At 35.2% G+C, this 23,466-nt stretch overlaps 2 protein-coding genes across 2 annotated transcripts; both read right to left on the bottom strand.

Annotated features, from left to right (window-relative positions):
* Positions 1 to 1,693: 1,693 nt before the first annotated feature.
* Positions 1,694 to 17,973, bottom strand: LOC145316168 (uncharacterized). Its single transcript, XM_080156499.1, has 17 exons — positions 17,714 to 17,973; positions 16,854 to 17,027; positions 16,533 to 16,600; positions 15,901 to 16,140; positions 15,362 to 15,616; positions 14,933 to 15,181; positions 14,725 to 14,795; positions 13,996 to 14,236; positions 13,353 to 13,662; positions 10,185 to 10,348; positions 9,088 to 10,047; positions 8,723 to 8,889; positions 8,266 to 8,444; positions 7,173 to 7,989; positions 6,874 to 6,936; positions 3,565 to 6,502; positions 1,694 to 2,841 (listed from the first exon to the last, which is right to left on the bottom strand). Exons 1-17 carry the CDS (start codon positions 17,944 to 17,946, stop codon positions 1,910 to 1,912), a joined length of 8,061 nt encoding a protein of 2,686 aa, XP_080012625.1. The 5' UTR covers positions 17,947 to 17,973; the 3' UTR covers positions 1,694 to 1,909.
* On the bottom strand, positions 17,970 to 20,329 carry LOC145316169 (ADP-ribosylation factor-like protein 6-interacting protein 4). The gene is made up of 3 exons (XM_080156500.1): positions 19,412 to 20,329; positions 19,032 to 19,134; positions 17,970 to 18,346 (listed from the first exon to the last, which is right to left on the bottom strand). The coding sequence occupies exons 1-3, from the start codon at positions 19,660 to 19,662 to the stop codon at positions 18,293 to 18,295; spliced, it is 408 nt and encodes a 135-aa protein (XP_080012626.1). The 5' UTR covers positions 19,663 to 20,329; the 3' UTR covers positions 17,970 to 18,292.
* Between the last annotated feature and the right edge of the window lie 3,137 nt (positions 20,330 to 23,466).

The following is a 23,466-nucleotide window of genomic DNA, read 5'->3' as shown; positions in this document are numbered from 1 at the left end:
ATATCCCAAATTGTTTTTATTTTTTAATCCTTTTTTTAAACCTAATTAAAAAACACTCTACTAAAAAACTAATTCTAAAGCACTACAATTAAAAGTGCTGAGTTTGCATGAAAGGTATGACTTTAATTTTTAACCTAATGGTATAAATTATTGAAAACTGCAGTCTGCACCTGTTTCTTCTTGTAATTTCATCCTTACTCAGGGATACAGGGATAAGTAAATAAAAAATAAATTGTTTCCACTAAAATTATTTAAATCTTTACAAACAAAGATTTCTTGTAATGTAAAGGTTGATTATGTTATCATTTAATGACCTATAATTGTTTATAGTACTCCAAGATACTATCACGTTTAAAAAAAAATAAAAAAAAAATATTTGCAAAAATTAAATTTAAAAAAAAATTTAAATTATTTTTAAAATATCTGTTTTTACCTTTAAAAATACATTTACTCTTAAAATGAGAAAAAGTTGTATTTAATACAATAAAATTTCTTTAAAATTATGATCGGTTTGCATAGCATATTATTAGAACTGTTATGAATAGATTATGATTAGACCTTTTCAGAAATACTACTATTCAGAAAATCTACACAAATGCAAAATCTACGCATGACCATGCTAATTTGTTGGAATAATTTTAGATAAATCTGGTTCGGAAGATTTTGAGCTAAAACTCTAAAATTGAATTAACTGCTCATTGTCCTATCCCTGATATATTACCATGCAGGGCTATAAACTTGGATAGTTAGTGGGCTTACGCCTTTTAGAATTTGATTTGATTGTTTTGCAGATTACTTTAAGGAGATTTTTTTCATTTCATGAATTCTAACCACAATTACGTCTGACCATCAACGCAGTTAATTAAATTTATTCTGTGATTTCGCAAAATTCATCAGTTATCCGGACAAAGCTAGCAGTAAAATGCAGAGAGGGAGGGGACAATGGGCTGTTTATTATACTAGTCCCAGGTATAGGGTATAACCAACAAGTGAAATAAATTTTAAATAATATTTGGGGGGCTAATAGAGAATTTGTCAATTTTACTATATAATATGTTGCTCACCAAGACAGCTGATCTTTTTCGAGTTCAAATTTTGTGCGACCGTAATTTATACGTTCCACCGTTAGAAGCCGTTCATAGATTTTTGGAGATAATCGTTACCAGGACCATTTTACCATTAAGTGCACATGGCCCAACTATTTTTTCCTTCTATGACAGACAGACCGACATGTATCCTAGTACTTTAAATATTAGGGATGGCAATCCGTATCCGGATCCGGAATCCGCCCAATTTTTGGCCAATTTTGGAATGCGAATCCGGAATCCGTTTTTATTTGGTAGGCTAAAATTAGCGTCTTGAGTATTTTCTTTCAACTCCTCCTCTTTGAAGGCAAAGATTTTCATCATTATGTATAATATTTTTTAAAATCTGGTTCGATTCTAGGAAGTGAATTATAGAGAACACCAAGAACATTGATTTATAGGACATATGTAGCACTTAATTTTTAAATTTTAAAAAAAATCCTTTTAAAGTATTGCTAGAATCCGGAATCCGCCAAAAATAAGAATCCGGAATCCGCAAGAATCCGCCACTTTTTTTTCTTTAAGAATCCGGAATCCGAATCCGGCCCAAAACTTCGACGGATTGCCATCACTATTAAATATACAAATAATTTCAACAACAACAAAAATTATTCATACATATAATTTATTTGGCACACTGGAGGTCAATTAATAATTTTAAAAACATTTTATTTGGTATATTAGTTATTAACAGTTCTTACAAAAATAAACTCGTCCACAATAACTGAGATTTTCAAGTCACTCTTTAAAAAACAAGGTACAAACTCATTATACTACATTTGTCAAGTTAATATCAAAGCGCTAAAAATAATATTTAAAACTGGTTAGAATTTAATCCCAAGCTGTTTTTCAAGCTTTGAATACTGTTGCTGATATTCACGAATATCTGCGACCAAATCTTCATCCAGACCTGGTAATGGCCCACTATCCATCTCGTCTTCCTGTTCCTGATCCTGCTGCTGCTGGAACCAGGAGTCTAGGATCCTGCGTGGGGCAGAGTTACCGCGAGGCAGTAGTAATCTTCCCCTGCTATCCATGTCGCGTGTCGGGGGTGTTCTGCCTGTTACCATTGGCGGCCTAAACAGCGCTGATGAAGCTGTGCTCGACATGGAGCCAGGGCTGTCAACACTGCGCGCCATGCTTGGCCGCTCTCGCATGCTGGAGGCACGGCGGAGACCGTGTGAACGAGGCTGGTGCAAAATAGGACTAGATATAAGCGACTGCGTTTCCATGGAGAGGCTGAGTGTATCCGGACGTTTCTTTGACATGGACGACATGGATCTGGTTTCTAATGACCCGTACTGAAGGCTCATTGTTCTGTCGCGGCCATGTTTGCCAGGGGGTGCTCTCTTACCAGATCGCCACCGCTTTACCATAAACTTCATTCTATGTACGGAAATAACCATTTGTACAACGGATCTAAACCTGGCCACTCCGTGCAAATTCGGTGGATTAATTCTCATAACAGGCTCGGAAACAAAATATCCGCTGGACATCTGGGCCAACAAATATTTTTTCTGCCATACCAATGCCTTTCTGTAGGACTCGGACCGCAGGAACTTGCTGTAGTAATCAGTTGATGCTGGGACAGCACACTCCAGTGGCTGCAGCTGGGCCTGGTATAATTTATTTTTCAACTCATGTCTTTCATTTTGAAGTCTGGATATTGTTGCCAACATTTCTCCATTTTCTTTAAGGTTGTGCTCCAAGAAGGAATTTACTTGTTTCATTCTCTCCAACTGCTCACACGATAGTCCTAAAAAAAATCCATGAAAATATTTTTTATTGTTGAATTTTTTCAATTAAACCAAAAATGTATGAATTATTGACAGATTTTTAACACATAAAAACCACATAATTACATGGAGTAAAATTTATTTGTGAATTAAATTTAAAGTCAGATCTGAACTATTGAAACAAATATTTAAAATAATGGATTTATTGACAGACAGTTAACAATAAAAAAACGACATGACAGAATAAAATTTAAATTAATACCTTAATTTTTATGATATTCATTAGTGGGGACGCTTATCGATTTAAACAGTATCTTTTCAAGACAAACAAAATAGGTATTTCTTTTATATACGTGTTAATAACGATTTCAAACGTATATGTATAGACATTTTTTATAACAGTATATCTGCTTTGCAAAGATAAATGTAGCAATTGATTCTCTAATACTTAAATGGACAAAACTTAGCCTGGTGCGTACAGATCCTTATTATGAAAAAGGTTTGCTTGTCAAACAATAATATTTCCAGTATGACTTTGAAACCGGTTAATATCTGGAGGATTAGAACTGATTCACAGCAATACTAAAAATAATGTATAGTATCGAAATTCAGACAGACAGTTTTCCTCGAATATTTAAATAAAAATCGTAAAATTAATACCAGTTTTGTTGACCCTTTATACAGTATTTCATTTTAAAATCCACGGAAAGCTGTCTATAGTACAATGCGATTAAAAAATTTACCTGAGCTTTCTTTTTCCCTTTCCTCCTGTAGTTGTATCTGCAGGTTGGCAATAGTTTCGCTACTCTTACTGTTGGCTGTCTCCAATATCTCAACCTTGAGCTCCAGATCAGCCACTAACCTTTCCAGCTCCAGCTCTCTGGTGCGCCACACACGGTTCCAGGACTCATCAAAGTTATCCACACTGCCCACCTCGGAGCTCTGCTGCGACTCTGTGTTCTGATATCTGAGATCATGGTACAGATTTGTGTATTTCTTCTTCTCCTGATTTAGCCTGGTGGTCAGATCTCGAACCTTTCTGTGCTCCGTGTCCAGCTCGGCATGCAGTCGGCTGATGATCAACTTGGCAACCTCTCCCGACTTGCCACTGCCCAGGTTGGTCTCCAACTGTTCCCTATACTGTCTCTCTGTCCTCAGCTGATTTCTAAGCTCTGATATATCATCTTCATCGCGTCTCTCTTGAGCAACATCCCTCAGGCTGTTGCGTTTACGTTCTACAGCAAGCACATTCTGAAGTTGGTTAAAGTTTTCCCGCTCCATTTTTAAACTCTCCTCCAGACTTTCAATTTGTTCCTTTTGTGTGTCAATTGTGATCAAGTATTCAGCATTATCAGAATCTGCGGCATAGCTGGTGTCTCTTAGTTTGTTTTCAAGGGATCTAATCTGTCGCTGCAGTGAATTTAGTTCATCCTCTAGATTACTTCTTCTCTTGCGCTCTTCGCTTAATTTAGACAACAATTCTAAACTATTTTGTTTCTCTGAATCAAGAGCACTTTGAAGGTCCTTATTGATCATTTTCTCTTGTTCAATGTCAAATCTCATGAGTTCCAGTCTGCGAGTAGCATCATGAAGACTTTTATTCTCCAAAGATTTTCTCATATTTTCATCATGGACTTGATTTGTTAGGAATAATCTCTCAGACAATGAAAGAACTCTGACTCCCTCTTCTTGAATTTTATGCAGAAGTCTTTGAATTTCTGTTGGTTCGTCTGTAGAGTTGAGACTAGTGTTAGCGGATATAAGTTGGTTTAGTAGGCTTTGATCAAGCTCGCCACTCATCTCAAGCTCTCTGTTGAACAGTCTATTGAAAGCGTCTCCGGATTCATTAAAGCTTAGATGGCCAGTTTCAGGTTTTGGCGCATTTTGTTTCAAATGTAAAGTTTCTTGCATAGCTGTGTAATCTTCTTTTAGTTTATAATAATCAATCTCAAGTTTAGAGTATTTACTCTCTAAATCAATCTCAATTTCTTGATATTTCCTAAGTTTATCATGAAGAGTTTGTACTTCCAAGATCCTACTTTGTGATTCCTGTTTAAATTGTGACGTCATTTCCTTGACGACTGCGTCTACTGCCGACATTTCGCGTCTTACACGTGTCAGTTCTGCTTCAGTCTTCTCTTTTTCTTTTGAATTATTACTTAGTTCATCTTTGAGCTTGTTTATAGCACCATTCAGTTCAGTAACATTACTTATCAGTTTATCATTTTCATTCTGTAACTTCAATAAAGCTTCCTGGGATTCAGAATATTTTGTTTTTAATGCGGATTCACTATTTTTGGCTGCTTCCAACTCGGCTTCAGTCATTTCCATAACAGTATGAAGATTCTCCATTCCTCTTATTCTATCATCTAGCTCATCACGAAGCTGTCGAACTTCATCTGCAAGGTTGGGCTCTGCTCCTTCTAGAGTTTTAGACTCCAGAGCATCTATTCTTTCCTGTTTGGCAGTTAGTTGAGTGTTTAGTTTTGATAGTGAAGACTCTTTAGCCTCCAGTGATTGCTTAGTATCTATGATTTCATTCTCCTTGTTAAACAATATTTCCTCTGTATGAATTAACTGGTTCTTTAAATTTTCAACAAGTTTAGCTGAATCTTCATATTTAGTCATTAAAATGTTATATTTTTCTTTCGCCTCTGAAATTTCTTTCTCTACTTTGCCCAAAGCATTTTCAGAATTTTCTTTTGTCTCTGTCAACATTTTGATAAGGCCATCCTTTTCTACAATTGATTCTTTAAATTGTTCAATTTCACGTGTTTTCTGTTCTAACAATTGTTTGTCACTGTTTTCATTCTCTATTTTGCTATCAGGTTTATCCTCGCCATTTTCTTGTGTCAGGTCCAGCTTTGGTTGAGAAATACCAAATTTAATTGTCTGAGTTCCAGACAAAACTGAGGCTGTCCCACTCTTTGAACCTGTGCTCTTTGCTGGAGACGAGAATGCTGAAAATATTGGCATTCCCCTGTTGTTGTCACGAGGACTTCTTTTAGGTGATCTTAAATTCAACGTATTTTCAGCTACTTCCTCAAAATGTTCAGTTAAAGGAGATGGTAACTTGTTGGACATGTAATCTGCTCTGTGGTGTAGAGAAAGCTCTGGGATTAATGGAAGACTTCTATTATGAGCTTCACGCAGCTGTTCAACAGATCGTGAATTCACAGAGGAGGCCCAACTAACTGGAGTTGTTTCTATGGTTCTTGAAACTTGTTTGCTCATCTCATTCAGTTGCTGTTTTAGGCCATCGATTTCAGCATTCTTTTCGCGAATTAGATCATCCGCAATTTTTGATATTTTAACCTTCTGTGCGGCCAGCACTGAGGCTCTTGCCTGACCCAGTTCTTTCAATAACTTGGCATTTATTTCCTCCAACTCATTCTTGTCTCTTACCAGTCTCTCTACAGATTTGTCAGTATCTGCTCTACCTCCAGTGGTTACACCTCCATGTTTCTGCTTGTAAACATTGTCAAGATCTGATTCCAGCTCCCCAATTCGTGTCACTAAATTGTTGCATCTCTCCTGGAGGCAGTCTCGCTCCAGCTCCAGGCTGCGCATGCTGTCCTTAGTCTTCTCCAGGATCTCATTGAGCTCTGCTCGCTCCTTGATAATGAACTCCATCTCGCTTGACTGGGAAGGCTTTCTGTGTTTGCTGGCTTGTTTCTCAGCCTGAAAACGAATGAATTATGAAAAAAATCAGTTACATAGATGACTTTTTGCTGATACTTCATAGAAGTATTTTTTATGACATTTTTTTTGAAAGTGGGTAATGTATATTTAACCTATTTATTATTGATAGAAAATGAAGGATTTATTTTTTCTTCATTTATTTCGAGCAAAAAATATTTCACGATTTTCCATAAATTATGCCTAAAAATACAATTTTGTTTACCTATCAATTTTGCTTTTTCATGATTCAATGAAAAAATCATGATATCATTTTTATGGTATTGTTGTAAAAAAGTTACTTATTTATTACTGGAGAATGAAATAATGAAAAAAATACGTTTATCCGTGATAATACTTATTCTAATTTGTACCTGGAGAGTTGAAACTTGGAATTGGAGACTAAGGACTCGGTCTTGGAGGACAGCGTTCTCAGCCTAATAAATCATTTGGGTGAGTTTTTTACTAACAAAATGGAGATACATTGATTTAACAAAATTGCACCTTCTGTAGATTACTGGTAGAAAAATTTTAACAGGGCTGGTTTGAACTAACCAACCATGATTTAATAACACTAAACTTGAAAAAAAAATTCATGAATGTCTGTCAATTAAAACTCTGTTGCTACTTTAAAAAAACTATAAGTAGAAACCCAAAAACTTCGAAAACTCACCTGTAAATCTTCCAGATTAAACCCTTTCATGGAGATAAGTTCAGTCTCAAGCTTGGCATTTAGTTTCCTCTCCTCGCTGTAATCTGTCTCCAGCTGTTTAAACTTAGATTTACCAGTTTCAATTTCTTTGGAAAGTTTGTCATGGTCTGTTTTTAATTTCAATGCTTCTGCTTTGAGAATATTTAACTCTGCCTCTAATGCTTGTATTTTCTTGACAGCCGAAGCTTCAACCTTCTCTTTCTGCACAAGTTTCTTTTCAAGCCTGGCCACTTCCTCAATTTCTACGGTGCCAACATCTTCAAAGCTAATGCCTGACTTTAGCAAAGGACTCGAGCTTCTACTTGAAGAAGGACTTGTCTGGCCTATGACAGATGTCTCTAGTTCTCTTGTAGATTGTTCTACGCGCTCTTGAAGGCCTCGGATATGAGCTTTGACATCGGACAAATGTTGGTGGGCTGCTTTGTGGGCGACTAGTTCCTGACTTTTGGTGCTCAACTGCTCTTTTAGGCCTTCAATAAGATCAATCATATCCTTATCCGTGCTGCTGTTTCTTAAAACTTCCAATTCTTTTTGAACAGCCTCCTGTTTCATGAGGGAATCCATTAGTGCACAACGCAGTTCATCAACTTCACTTGATTTCCTGTCAATTGTCTTAGATTTATCCTCTGCCTCTGTTTCCAGACCTCTGATAATTTCTCTCAGCTGGAAAACCTTCTCCACAAGAGCGTCATAGTCGGCTTTGTCCTCATCTTGTTTCTCCTCAGAGTCACTCACATCTTGTTTCACAACTTCTTGAGAGCTGTAAACATCACTATACCTAAACAATATCAAAATTAATATTCAACGCAAAGAATATTTTCAAATAAAAATATACAATAAACCTAAACTTTCCAATCAAAGCTTTGTTATTATTAAATTGTTTAGGTTATTGATTAATAAAAAATTAAATTAAATTAAAGCTGCTAGGTTTAATAATTTATATGTATTAGGCTTGGACTAGAAAAAAATTATGTCCAAGCAAACAGTAGGTATTTTGGTCGTTATTGCATACAAAAAAAATATTTAAGTAAAATCTTTATTTCATAATACTAACCTCAGCTTCGGTTCCTGAGAATTTTTTGCCTGATCCAGTTTTTTCTCCCACTCCTCTCTTTCCAGTTCTCTTTCTGCTGCCTGCTCTTCTAGAAATAGTCTGGTGGAGCGCAGCTGTTTGTCTGCAACATCTAGCTGCTGGGTCAGGTCTTCAACTTGGATTTTGGCCTGATTATTCATCTGAAAAATATAATTTTTATAATTTAAAAAGGTTCTAATGCAATTGCTCAAAATATTTCCAATTGAAATGGGAATCTGCACCAAAAAATATAAGAATGATTTAATACGTAGCAAATAAGTATAAAATAAAAATAAAATACTAGTGTAGGTATTCCGACATTTTTGAAGTAGATGCAGTAGGAAATAAAAATGAAATAATCGGTCTTCATTTCCAGAAAGTCTCTATGACCTACAACAATATAAATACCCTAAAATGCGGTAAACAATGGTAGTTGTACCTGATCACTGCAGAGAAGAAGCTGACTCAACAACTCAACAGCATCTCCGCTAGAGTTGGCCACAGTAAGGTTGGAACTATCCAGGTTCTGGCTCAGAAATTTGGCGGCCCGCTCTCGAATTTCACGGAAAGACTCGACATCTGACAATCTTGATTGACTTTCATCAGCTAAAAATACACTATGTAAATATCTTAGTTATTTCAGCTTACATTTCGCTTTAGTTCATTTTTCATTTTGTTCTAACTATAACCCCAGCCTATTTTTCATTAAATCATAGAATAGATAAAAATATTCGTATAACTTGACACTTTTCAATCATTATACCCTTTTTTTATTCAAGTACTGAATTACATTAAAACAAAAACCTGAGCTTTCTCCACCAACTCCGCTCATGACCTCATCTCTAGAGAAAGAATTCCTCCCAGCCGCTGCAGAGCTTCCAACAATCTCCAATTCCTGCAGCTTCTGCTTGGCAGCTGCCAACTCTAGCTCCAACCGCACCTTCTCAACTTCAAGTCTGCCCAATTGGCTGCCCCCGCTGTCAGGACCGCTGCTTGGGCCTGTATCTGGTGCGGATTCTGGCGGTGTTAGAAGGCCAGACAATTTGCTCAGCAGAGATCCAGGTTCTAATGTGCGCAACTTTTCGTTGGATTGACGGACTTGCCGTTGCAGTTCCTTTAATACCTCTTCAGAATTTTCAAGTTCTGACAGAAACGTGCCGTTCCTAATCAAATCTGACATTTCTTCCATGCTTAAAATCGATTGGTTTGGTGTATTAACTGCTGTTGAACCAGGAATATCTCTAAGAGTTGAAAAGACATCTGAAGTATTGCCTATATTATTTTGAAATTTGCCTGGGAAGAATTTCCAAGGAGTTTGTAAGGGATTTAATGATTCATCCTGAAGACTTGATGTTCTTCCTTCCATAAATGAGTCAAGAAGTGATGTGTTGTTCAAAAACTGAACCTGCTTTTCACTTAGACTATAATGCAGGGCAAGATCAGAAATCAGATCTTTCATCAAAGACTGCATTCCCTTTAGATTTGCTTTTTCTTCCTCCATAACTTTTAGATCACTTTCAAGATTTTTGATAATTGAATAGTCATTGTTGTCGACAGGATTGTTAAAATTGTAGCCATTTTTTCTTGCCTCAGCAAGCTCCAGCTGATGTGCTTGGTGAAGACTGGCAAGTTCTTGTGCGTGCTCGGTTTTCAACTTCTTCAGGTCTTCTGTGCATTCAGCTTTCATTTTCTGAAGCTCTGTCTTATGAGACTCGAGGAATTCTTTCACTTGTGTTTCATGCTCATTGTTTACTCGTTCTATTTCTACAAATAACCAAAGGTTAGATTTTGTCTAAATTTTTTTTGTCTGAAGCTTAGTTTTCAATAACTAATTTTCGATTCCGGTTTTAGACTACTTTTTATATATTTAAGTATTAAGTAGTTATAAAAAATGGTGATACCTTCTCTATGCTGGGCTTCTAGATTATCCACAATATCTTGGTACTTTCTGTTGTCATCCTCAAATATAACAGCCTCCAGCTTGCTCACCTCTCCTTCCAGCAGACCAACCTTGTCCTTCAGGATAGCGATCTCGTTGTCCCGGTGGCTTAAATCTTCCAACAATCTAATCAAATATTCACCCATTATAATACGTCAAAAACATTTGAATTCAACTATAGTATTTGACAAGCTCACACCTTTATTAATGATTGTTATCTTATCTCAACATGTTAAGTAAAAGATATTGTTCCATGCAAAGTATAAGGTTTAATAACATAAATAACTTAAACCCTTTAGTTTCCTATAGTTTCAGCTATCTAATTAGAATGTTAGAATTAATAAATATACTAATGGATGCGTCCAATGAATCTAGAGCTCATTAATGGCATAAAACCATGCAGACTTTTATGGAACAAATGAAATAGTCATAAACCCTTCTGGGGCCTCTATGTAGCTTCCCTTAAATGTAGAACTTGATCGATTCAGTAGTTAGTGAGATCTTTACGAAGAGAAAATAAAGGCTTTCTACTTTTATAAAATACAGCAAAGTGTAAAAAATTACCGCAATAATAATTCTGCTACAATATTTTTATAAATTGTGTTATGTAAATGTAGTATGAAACCTTTTGCAGAACGCTTACTTATTTTGAAATACTTCCTTCTTATCTTTAATCATCATACGCATTGCATAATATTAATCAATCAAATTAACAAATCTATCACAAATTGCGTCTTAATTTATTGCTATATGAAAAGTATGTCATATAAATTTCTGATTATAGTAGATGATAAATACCGATGAAAGAAAATTTTTAGTTCAATTCAATTGCTACTGTCTTCTCCCTTCCGATGTAATTTATAAATTGTAACTAATAAAGAGAAATTCTTAAAAATGGAGTAGGTACACCGTTTTTTACTCAATAGGTACTGCATAAAGTTTTGAAATAAAAATAAGCTTTTCACCTCTTATGCATAGTTTTCTTTATTTTTTTGAATAATGTTTTGATAAATATACATAAATGCATAAGTATATATATGTGCATACATAGATGCACATTATAATACTGTTTATCTAAATGTTCTATATTTCATGCTAACCCATAAACACAGATTGCTTGCTTTAAATGAAAAATAAAAACATTTGAACAAGGATAAATATGTCCGTAGAAAATGCAGCTATAACAATCTAATATAGTTATTGTGAAAATAATTTTTGAAAAGCTTATTTACTTTAATGCAAATAGATATAAATATAAAGTATCTTAAATACAGAAAAACCCTAAAAATAAAGTACAATTGCTTCTAAAAACAAGGGGTAATTTAAAGTTTAAATAAATAACAAAGTTAAATGGAAAATAAAATATTAACTTTTTACTGATTGATGAATAATATAGATTATGCTGAGCATAACTGTAATTTTAATCACAAATATTAATACTGAAAAATATTAACTTAAATTTCCTTACAACTTGTTGCATTGCATTACATACCCTTTTTGCTTAAATCAATTAAGTATGCGAGCAGGGATAAATATATAATACACAATTTTGTATTTTAATTTAGTATAAAATGAGCATTTTTATTTCACAATATGACTGAACATTAACAATGTCATCTTTAATTAAAGAAATTATCTTTAATATTTCATATTGATAAGAAAGAAATCATGCAATGAAAAAAATCGGATCTAATGCAGTTCACGGTAAAATATTGCTGGTAACGAATATTGCTAAAAAATTATGAATTTTAAAGGCTGCTAGCTGCCAAACGGCTGGACGTACAGATTATGCCCGCACATAGTTTTAAGCGGCATAAAAAGGCCTACAAATAATCTGGAATAGCCATAAATCAGTAATGCATATTTATCTTTCAGTGCAGAGAAATGCGCGAAAAAGACCTATTTTACGCGGTTTTTCTTCAGTGAAGCTTTCCCTGTGCATCATTGGATCTTGGCTATTCCAGATTATTTGTAGGTCTCCTTATGCCGCTTAAAATGGTGTGCGGGTATGATCTGTACGTTCAGCCGTTTGGCAGCTAGCAGCCTTTAAAATTCATAAATTTTTAGCAATATTCGTTACCAGCAATATTTTACCGTGAACTGCAGTAGATCCAAAAAATCATATCAATTCTGGAAACTTCCTTGTGCCGAAAATAATATTCGTATTGATAACATTCTAATACGTATCAAGAATATATGGTCAAAAAAATCCGAACAAAACATTCTCGGCCTTATAATAAGTTTAAAAAAAAATATAAGATTCTTTTATGAATATGCTTTTATATCCAAATGTCATACGTGAATGTAGAGTTACAATTTTACAAATAGCGCATTCGCTAAGAGGTGATGGGTACATACCGATTTATAAAAAAAAGACGTTAAAGTTTTACCTACTGCTGCTTCGTCAGTTCCGCAATATTCATAGTATGATTAAGGGCAATTCCGTGGCCCAAAACAGGCGCAACTTATTGGCACTTTCGCATAAGGAAAAAGGATAAGAGGATGAATACTCACCCCTTTTTCATGGTAAAATACTACTTCCCCATCCCTAAATTTAGAAGCAGACGAAAATCAAAAACCGCCCAGGGCTTTTTGTAAGTCAATCATAAATAATAATGTGAATAAAAAGAAAAGCGATATTTAGCAAACAGCCGTGGGTGGTCAGAATCAGCTGAATGTTCATTATGAAAAAAAATTCCCCCTTTTTAGAAATAGAAGATTAATCTTTCATGAACAAATTTTTTTAAATAAAAAAAAAATTCTATGTAATTTCTAATTAAAACATTAAAACGAAAATATCTAATCTAATATTCTTGCCCTAAATATGGAAATAGTAAAAAGTAAAAAAATATTTTTAAAAATAATTTTTAATCCTCCCATTTGAAAAGTAGTGGAATAGCAATAAATTTTAGCGCGGCAACAGCGCTGAGTAGGCCTCTAGGCCCACTGCCTATTTTCGTCTTCTAGTTGCTTCGATTCCTCTCTTTTATATTTTTCTCTATGCACTTTCGGGTCTTCAAGACAAAGATTGTGCAAACAAATGTTCGGTTGTTTGCAATAGCATATAGATTGGTATCTACAGTCCCTAGAGGTGATAATCCATGTGTTAGTGTTTTTAAAAAAAGTTTACCTTGCGTTTTCCACACTGAGCCTTGATATTTCAGCCGTCAAACTCGGATGCGTCCTAGTCTCTCCACATTTTTTCTTCTCTTCATCCGAAGAAGAATTATCCCTGCTTTGCTCCGTCATGCTGGTGCTCCGTGGGGAGACATCCAGCTGTCTTTGGTGGTTGGGTCTGGCAGATAATAGCGAAGCATTTAGGCTCCTGTTGGCAGGCTTGTCTTGGGGTTTTCTTGGACTAGATTCGTTGCTTTGGCCGTTTGTCTTTGGGTAATAGGTTCCGCCGTCACTTTCTTGGCCACTCAATTGGCCTTGGTAACCTGAAAAAAAGTATACCTCATAGCAAATATTTTACTCCACTTGTCTAAATCTTTGTCCAATCTATATTGAAGTTACCTTTTATATGTAATATATTCAAAGTTGAAAAGTATTAATAGTTCAGAAAAGGAGAAAATATATTACTGTCATGGCTCAGCAGTAGCTATAATACTCTATATTTCAGATCATTAAAGGCTGAAAATGTTCACTTTTGGAAAACTCAGTCAGGATTACTAATATCTATGTTAATGTTATTGAAAAAATACCTAATATTAATTAAAATACCTAGTTTAAATAATTTTTGGAAGGAAAAATTTTTAGGGTAACAATATTACCTAGAGAATTCAACTGTGAAGAATCTAAAGATCTGGGAGAAATAGATTCAAGCTCCGAGAGATCAAGTTTTCCCTGAGATATATCCAGGCAGAGAGGGGGTAGTATGAGAGGTGCCCCACCCTCCTTGCTGGCAAACTGACTAAGGTGTTCCTCGAACTCGTTGCGGTAACGCACTTCCAACTCGCGACAATAGTTCTCAAAATATCTGCGCAACTCGCTCATTTCTCTCATGTGCTGCTCCTGAAATTAATAGGTGTATTAAATATTGAAGTTTCTTTACCATTATGACGTAAAAAATAAAAATACAGGATAAAAAAAGCGACTACAGAATAATATACACGTAAAATGATAAATGCCACTAATAGTAAGAATAGTTTAATCTTATGGCCCATTAACACAGGGTGGGCATACAAAAAAAAACACCCAAAAAACCCACCCAGTGTTTTTCAATAAAACCCCCAAAAAAACCCTTAAAACCCTGGGTTTTTAAGGGTTTTTGGGTCGAGTTTTTAAGGGTTTTTGGGTTGGGTTGGGCTGGGCTTTTTGAAAAAACCCTGGGTTTTTCCCCACCCTGCATTAACATGTAAAGTTAGTCGTGCAATCAAAGGATTGGTTGCCTGTTGAGTATAAGCTTTACCTAATACCCCAGGTATTTGGACATAAAGGTTGTTGTTGTACCCGACGTTACAGTATAATGAGAAGTTTGATAAAATATTTTTTATGCATACCTTGATATTTTTTACAATTTCTGATTCTTCTGAGTTTTCTTGGTCAGTCGGAATGGATTTTGGGCTTACACCTGAAAATATTTTAAGAACTCAACATCTATTTTATATAGGACCTAAAGGACAGCTTTACGAAAACAGAAAATGACTACTTTGTCGTAGGTACGATTTTTAATAAAACATTCTTCAATGCAATAAATGTTCTCCTTACCTTCTTTGGGTGAAGGCATGTCGTCTAACTCAGACTGGGTAACATTTGGCGGAGTGACAACGTCACGATTCTTGTTGAAACTTTGTGACAGTCGCAGTGAACTTTCCAGAGATTCTCTCACTTTCAGGGGAATAAAGTTGTATTGTGTCTCATCCAGAAAGGACGACATCTCCTGTAGGTTGGTCTCCAGGGAAATACGCGCATTTTTCTCAGCTTTGTATAGTTTGTCCAATTCCGATACTTTGCTCACTTAATAAATATACAAATTATCAAAATTAGAGTAAAAGGAGGTGGGTTGTTGCAACAAAATCTCAGGAATGGCAATAACAATAAAGACTAAATCATCTGTAATCTGTAAATTAGTGCATTTGAAATTAATGAAGACAACATTCTTAAATATTGAACACAAAAAAACATATCTCGCAATACCTAGAATAATTCGTTCTTTTTGTGCTTCCTCAAGTAACTTCTTCTGTTTTTCTTCAACCTGTTTAAACTCATTCAATTCGGGTGTTCCATTTTCATATTTACAGAGTTTGTCAGCAAGAAGATTCTTTTCTTCTCTGAGAGTAAGAAGTTCAGCATCAAGCATATTCATCTCAATAACTCTTTGCTCTTCTATCATATCAAGCTCGTTTTTATATTTTTCCTCAAGCGCTTCTAACTCTTGTTTGTGCTTTGTTTCTAAAAAAAAATTAATTCAAAACTGATTTATGAAAAAACTCTTTGAGGTGTAAATCACTTTTCACCTAGGGTAGCTCCGTCGCGTCAGATGCATGTTAAAGAATTATAAATAATAATTTAGATTTAATTCGTTGTTGTTGAGATCACTATATTGTTATTCTGTTTGTTAGACTGTCTGTCTGTTTATTATAATTCTAGCTCTGAATTTGAATTTATTGACCTAAAAACCTATATTTGGATTGGATAGGTATGTAACCATTACCTTCAAACAATAAACAACTCACCTAGCGCTATGAGGTCGGTAGACTTACTTTCAATGGAAATTTCATCAACCCTGTCTTTTATTTGAAGCTCTTTGATTAGTGCATCTTTTTGGTTTAATTGTACATTGGAAGATTCTAATTTGGCGAGTAATTCATCCTTCTCTGCCATGAGTCGAGAGTTTCTTTCTTTCAGGCATCTGTTAGCAATATTCTTCTCTTTGGCAAGCTTTACCTGCTCTCGTAAACATTTCATCTGATCCTCTGAATTACGTTGATCAATATCATAAATCAAATTCATAAAACTTACATAAGGTACTTATCATTTTTTTTTATTTTGATTATAAAAAATTCTTCTATAAGGGGTGGGGGATTAAAGTGGCGACAAAATTCCAGAAATTCAATATATAAAGCACAATAATACATGAAACGCTCGTCATACTAATTTAGTGAATAAGAATTATTTACAAGTTGCATGTATTTTTTTCCGAATATTTTTAATATGAATATTTTAGATTTTTTCAATACATACATTATCTTTGAATAGGAAATAATAGTTTTAACAAGTTTAAATGAAGATGGGTCCTAATTTGAAAATGTTTAAACTGTGAATGACTTATGATAGTTCAATGGAAATATAAATTTTTAAAAACTACCTAGTTTTGCTGTTAACTTTGCATCTTCAACTCTTTCTGTATACACTTGCTGTAGGCTTGTTGATAACCTAAAATAAAAAAAAATAAAAAATAGTTAAGTATCTACCTATTACCTATTTGTTTTTGACTCTAAGAAAGATAACCTAACATTATAAATAAACATACAAAATCTTTTAATTTACAAACATTGTTTAAAACTGGAAAAAAAGTAACATTTAGAGCAAAACCCACTAAGTATGTTTAGCATTTGCTAAGATTTTTCGTACCACAAGAGCGAATGGATAGACACAATTTTACTTAAAATATATGAATTTTCTGTACCTTTTTATGAGAGAATCTCTGTTGTGTAGTGCAGTTTTCAGATCATCAATTTGTTTAGGGGAAGGAGAAGAGAGTTGGTCATCATCATCTTGAGTTTCATCAATTTCAACTGATAACTCATCAGAACAGTTCTTATCACCAGACGACGAGCCGAAACTAAATGTTTTCCTTTTCCTAAAAATCAAAAAAATTTATTAGTAACAGAAATTACCAGTGGTTGAGTGCTTATTCCATACAATAAGTAATACCTTTTGTTAGAGAGCACCATATAAAATAGCTCTCTATGGTGTTGCTTAATACCATTGCCCCCCCCCCCCCTCCACCATAGACGTCCAAGGGGGGGGGGGGGGGGGTAAATGGGTGATTATCCCCCCAAAAAAAATTTTGGATTTTCAATTTTTACCCCCCCCCCCCAAATAAAAAAAATGCCTATAGAAAATAAAGATTACCCCCCCCCCCAAAAAAAAATGAGCTTGGGGGTGCCTACGGCACCCCCAAAATTTTTATTTGGACGCCCCTGCCCCCCCTTACCCTCTTACTTCCAATTCGTGAGTTAGTTTATTTAAACCCTAGCAGATACGTCCCTAGAGGCCTCAGCCCTCCAGGGGCCCTTGAGGCTAGGGTGAAGTCTACCCTCCCAAAATAGTTTTATACTTAACTTATGAGAAGCTACCCTGTAAATGGGAACCATATCGGTTCAGTGGTTAGCGAGATCCTGCGGTACACACAAACAGACAGAGACACAGATACACAGACAGAGATCCTTTTACTTTATTATAAGGATTATTTATATTTGTAACTTATGGTTAAAGATTATTGTTTGTATGTTGCAATATCCTTGAAAATAAAATTTAACTTACTTGGTCGGACTTTCCGCGGGAAGAAAATGTGTGGACACGTCCACCTCCTCCAGATCATTATTCTGCAGCCTACTTTCATCCAGTGCTAGAGAACCATGTTCTATACCAAACACAGAATGTCCACCTTCCTCGACATGAGAGGCGGAATCAATACTGTCATTAGAGAGTTGGCCCTGCTCTATGTCCTCCTCCCCTCCACCCAGAGGTGAGCACGCTCCCTCGTTTATTGACATTGTGCGAGTGTTTGTTTACATTATTTTTGTCTGCAAATTAAATTAATCAAATTGGCAAAACATTTTCCTTTAACAAAATAACAAATGCGAATCAATTCACTTTAACATTCTACTACACTAGTAGTTCTAAACCAATTTTAATAATATTAATGGGTAGGTAAGTTTTTAAGAGTATCATATCTTTCGAAACCCCACAGATGAGCGACGAAAATCGTTTAAAGAATGTCTGTTTTAAGATATTTTGCTACGTAAGGTAAGGCAAACGTTTAAATACTTTGTACATTACTACAGGGAATGTAAAGTGTTTTTTATAATGCCCGTTCTAATAAAATGCTTGACAATTTTTTCACAACTGCTTTGACAAGTCTCGCTGAAAGCTCTGTCCGTCTGCTAACGTTGCCTGAAATAAAAAAAAATTTAAATATCAAAATAGATATTTTTAAGTGATTACATTTGGCTGCAAATAAGAATTGTAAGAATCTGATGTTGCGTTCATTTTTTTCCGGTCGACTTAAGTAAATTGTAAAAGAACAGTCTGTCCGCTATCAAATTACAATAATTTTTTTTTATTACTTTAGTTACAAAGTATACAATTATAAATCTATCGTGTATAGAAAATTGATTTTTTTAAAGTAGACACAAGTGTTAAATACATCAGGAACTACCTCAAACTGATCTTATCTATCACAAATACTTAGAAGCGGCCAATAAGTCAACAAGTAACATATGGAAACCAAAGGCAAATCGATATTTATATAAGTATTACAATATATAAAGGGGTAGTTACTTTAAGGATTGAATAAATAAATAGTATCTAGTTTTGAGTAACCTAAAAAGAGTTGGACATTGCATAAAGAATAATTATGATTGAGAATTAAGGGAGTGACGGGACATTGAACAGAAAATGAACAGTGTACAAACTTTTTAGTTTTTACCAATAATTTCAGTATACTGAGATTGAGTAGGGTTAATTTTGTTGATCTTAAATAAAGAGAGAGGGGAAATTCACATCAGATTATTTGTTTATTTACTTTATTATTACTTTGTTGCTTATTGTTAATTTGAAAGTTCACTAAAACACAAACCTGCTTGTTAATTGCTTGTTGTCGTTCCCTGGAAACACATTCTTCAAGAATTTCACCAGATCCTTTGACAAGTCTTACACGTCCCGTGTCTTCGTCATAAACCCTTTTAAATAAGAGAAATATAATTGAAACATAGAAAAATTTGTAAAGCATAGATATGTAATCTTAAAAATAGATTCTTTGTGGTCATACTTTGCCGTGTCAGTTTTACTACAAATAGATTTGTTTTATGCTGAATGGTAGTTTCTTACATATGAGATTCATTGAAATATCCTAACAAAGTTTTTACAAATAATATCTATCTCTCATAATTAGATCCAATATAGATCCGAATTTAGGTAATACGTACCATCAATAAAGGAAAAAAACAGAATACCCACCTTCTGACAACAGACTGTTGTTTCTCCCATTCCTCCTTTGTCATGGGCACCATACGTTTTCTGTCACTTATTTCTTCCTCACTTAACTTAGACTTTTCTGCATTCTTCTTCTTTTTCTTTTCCTTGCTCTTCTTTTCTTTCTTCTTTTTATCTTTCTTTTTCTTATCTTTCTTCACTTTACTGTGTTTGCTCTTTTTTGATTTTCTTTCACTGTCAGAGGAATCATCGTCTCTGTCTCTTTTTCGTTTCATTTTAGTAATTTAACATAAATAATTTTAATCCCCATTTAGATCTAGAAAAAATGAATTTTGGTTAATTTTATATCACAATGGCATCATTTAAATTAGTTTCCAGAGGGATAGTGCCATGGAGAGTATATTTAACCTGTAAAATTCAGTAGAACAGCAGATTTGTTAGCATTACTTAAAAATTAACATAATTATAGTTTAAAATCTAAATATAAATTGAACAATAAATTTTTCACCTTCACACACACATGAAAAAAATCTCGCCTTGGGGCGTGTAGCGCAGCAGTAAATAATAATATATGTTAAATATCACAATATAATAATTCAAACAGCCTTCACATTACAAGTTTATAAATAGAAGAAAACCCTCGTAAAGCCGTCTTAGACTAGAACTTCCCCCCTTTTAGTACTAATACATATACACACTAATTTAGTACGTAAATAGGGTGCCACTGCCCGGGGATATAAATTTCTCATGTTTTCAAGGGGAATATATTTTACAGTAGTCATTATATATATGTGTGTGTGTATGAGTGTTCAAAAACAACAGGGTTAATCATTTCTGTGTGTATGTGTAGATGAAATAAGTGTGTATAGATGAGAGTGCGTAATTGTTTACATTTTTATTCATATGTTTGGCCGTTTGATGTTTGTTCGTGTGTGTGTAACATATGTATAAATAAAAAGGCCGGTTCTAAGAATACAATTTTTTTGGTGTTAACATTTTATCAGATAAAATATAAGAATTTAAATTAAAAATAAGAAATATGGCAAAGTTTTTGTTGGCACCATCCCAGTTGAGGAGTGAGATTCTACCCCATCTGAAAAAATAAACCCCCCCCCCCCCGCCATCTGTCAAAATAAACCCCCCCCCCCCGGCATCATGTGATTTGTACCCCATCTTAAATTTTGGTCCCTGTAATTTTCAATGTATAAAACAAAGCTTGGTGGTAATAAACTATGAGTTATAGGGATAAAATATTACATATGGGGTAAGTATATAAAATATGGGGAACAAAAATCACACATGGAGGTCCAAAAATTAATATGGGGTCATTTTTTCATGATGGGGTAGCTTCAAGTGCTTATATCTGGAGAACCGTAAGAGATAGAGGCCTAGTTGCTTGACTGTGGTAACTCAGATTTACACAAGGAAGCCATTTATGCACATGGGGTGTCAAAATTTGATATGGGGTATTTTTTTCATGATGGGGTGTAAAAATTTCATATGGGGTATTTTTTTTTCATGATGGGGTAGTTTCAAGTGCTTATATCTGGAGAACCATAAGAGATAGAGGCCTAGTTGCTTGACTGTGGTAACTCAGATTTACATAAGGAAGCCATTTATGCACATGGGGGACCAAAATTTGATATGGGGTATTTTTTTCATGATGGGGGTAGTTTTAAGTGCTTATATCTGGAGAACCGTAAGAGATAGAGGCCTAGTTGCTTGACTGTGGTAACTCAGATTTACATAAGGAAGCCATTTATGCACATGGGGGACCAAAATTTGCTATGGGGTATTTTTTTCATGATGGGGGTAGTTTCAAGTGCTTATATCTTGAGAACCGTAAGAGATAGAGGCCTAGTTGCTTGACTGTGGTAACTCAGATTTACACAAGGAAGCCATTTATGCACATGGGGGACCAAAATTTGATATGGGGTATTTTTTTCATGATGGGGGTAGTTTCAAGTGCTTATATCTTGAGAACCGTAAGAGATAGAGGCCTAGTTGCTTGACTGTGGTAACTCAGATTTACACAAGGAAGCCATTTATGCACATGGGGGACCAAAATTTGATATGGGGTATTTTTTTCATGATGGGGGTAGTTTCAAGTGCTTATATCTTGAGAACCGTAAGAGATAGAGGCCTAGTTGCTTGACTGTGGTAACTCAGATTTACACAAGGAAGCCATTTATGCACATGGGGGACCAAAATTCGATATGGGGTATTTTTTTCATGATGGGGGTAGTTTCAAGTGCTTATATCTGGAGAACCGTAAGAGATAGAGGCCTAGTTGCTTGACTGTGGTAACTCAGATTTACATATGGAAGCCATTTATGCACATGGGGGACCAAAATTTGATATGGGGTATTTTTTTCATGATGGGGGTAGTTTCAAGTGCTTATATCTTGAGAACCGTAAGAGATAGAGGCCTAGTTGCTTGACTGTGGTAACACAGATTTACACAAGGAGGCCATTTATGCACATGGGGGACCAAAATTCGATATGGGGTATTTTTTTCATGATGGGGGTAGTTTCAAGTGCTTATATCTTGAGAACCGTAAGAGATAGAGGCCTAGTTGCTTGACTGTGGTAACTCAGATTTACACAAGGAAGCCATTTATGCACATGGGGGACCAAAATTTGATATGGGGTATTTTTTTCATGATGGGGGTAGTTTCAAGTGCTTATATCTGAAGAACCGTAAGAGATAGAGGCCTAGTTGCTTGACTGTGGTAACTCAGATTTACATAAGGAAGCCATTTATGCACATGAGGGACCAAAATTTGATATGGGGTATTTTTTTCATGATGGGGGTAGTTTCAAGTGCTTATATCTTGAGAACTATAAGAGATAGAGGCCTAGTTGCTTGACTGTGGTAACTCAGATTTACATAAGGAAGCCATTTATGCACATGGGGGATCAAAATTTGATATGGGGTATTTTTTTCATGATGGGGGTAGTTTCAAGTGCTTTTATCTGGAGAACCGTAAGAGATAGAGGCCTAGTTGCTTGGCTGTGGTAACTCAGATTAAATTAAGGAAGCCATTTATGCACATGGGGATACATAAATTAATATGGGGTCATTTTTCTCTGATGGTGGGTAAAAATTGAATATAGGGGCCAATTTTTTATGATGCAGTTGGGGGGTGAAATCAGGTTAGGTTAGGTCAGATCAGGTCATGTTAGGTAAAGTAATATTAAGGGAAAGGGAAAGGCCCCCTTGCAGGGGTTGGGTTAGGTTGAAATGGGTCAGGTTAGGTTAAGTTAGGTTAGGTTAGGTTAAAATGGGTTAGGTTAGGTTAAGATGGGTTAGGTTAGGTTAAGATGGGTTAGGTTAGGTTAAGATGGGTTAGGTTAGGTTAAGTTAGGTTAGGTTAGGTTAAAATGGGTTAGGTTAGGTTTAGTTCGTTTAGGTTAGTTTAAAATTGGTTAGGTTAGGTTTGGTTGGGTTAGGTTAGGTTAAGTTAGGTTAGTTTAAGATTGAGTAGCCCTGCAGGGCTACTCAATATTACCTAACCTAACCTAATTACCTAGGTTGGGTTTGGTTCGGTTAGGTTAGGTTAGATCAAGTTAGGTTAGTTTAAGATTGAGTAGCCCTATTAAATTTCAATACCCCATGTGCATAAATGGCTTCCTTATGTAAATCTGAGTTACCACAGTCAAGCAACTAGGCCTCTATCTCTCACGGTTCTCCAGATATAAGCACTTGAAACTACCCCCACCATGAAAAAAATACCCCATATCAAATTTTGGTCCCCCATGTGCATAAATGGCCTCCTTGTGTAAATCTGTGTTACCACAGTCAAGCAACTAGGCCTCTATCTCTTACGGTTCTCAAGATATAAGCACTTGAAACTACCCCCATCATGAAAAAAATACCCCATATCAAATTTTGGTCCCCCATGTGCATAAATGGCTTCCATATGTAAATCTGAGTTACCACAGTCAAGCAACTAGGCCTCTATCTCTTACGGTTCTCCAGATATAAGCACTTGAAACTACCCCCATCATGAAAAAAATACCCCAATCAAATTTTGGTCCCCCATGTGCATAAATGGCCTCCTTATGTAAATCTGAGT

Source organism: Acartia tonsa, chromosome 4, assembly GCF_053477335.1.
Source record: "Acartia tonsa isolate MP-2025a chromosome 4, ASM5347733v1, whole genome shotgun sequence".
NCBI lineage: Eukaryota > Metazoa > Arthropoda > Copepoda > Calanoida > Acartiidae > Acartia > Acartia tonsa.
The sequence above is the reverse complement of the archived record's forward strand: the minus strand, read 5'-3'. Positions and strand labels throughout refer to the sequence as shown.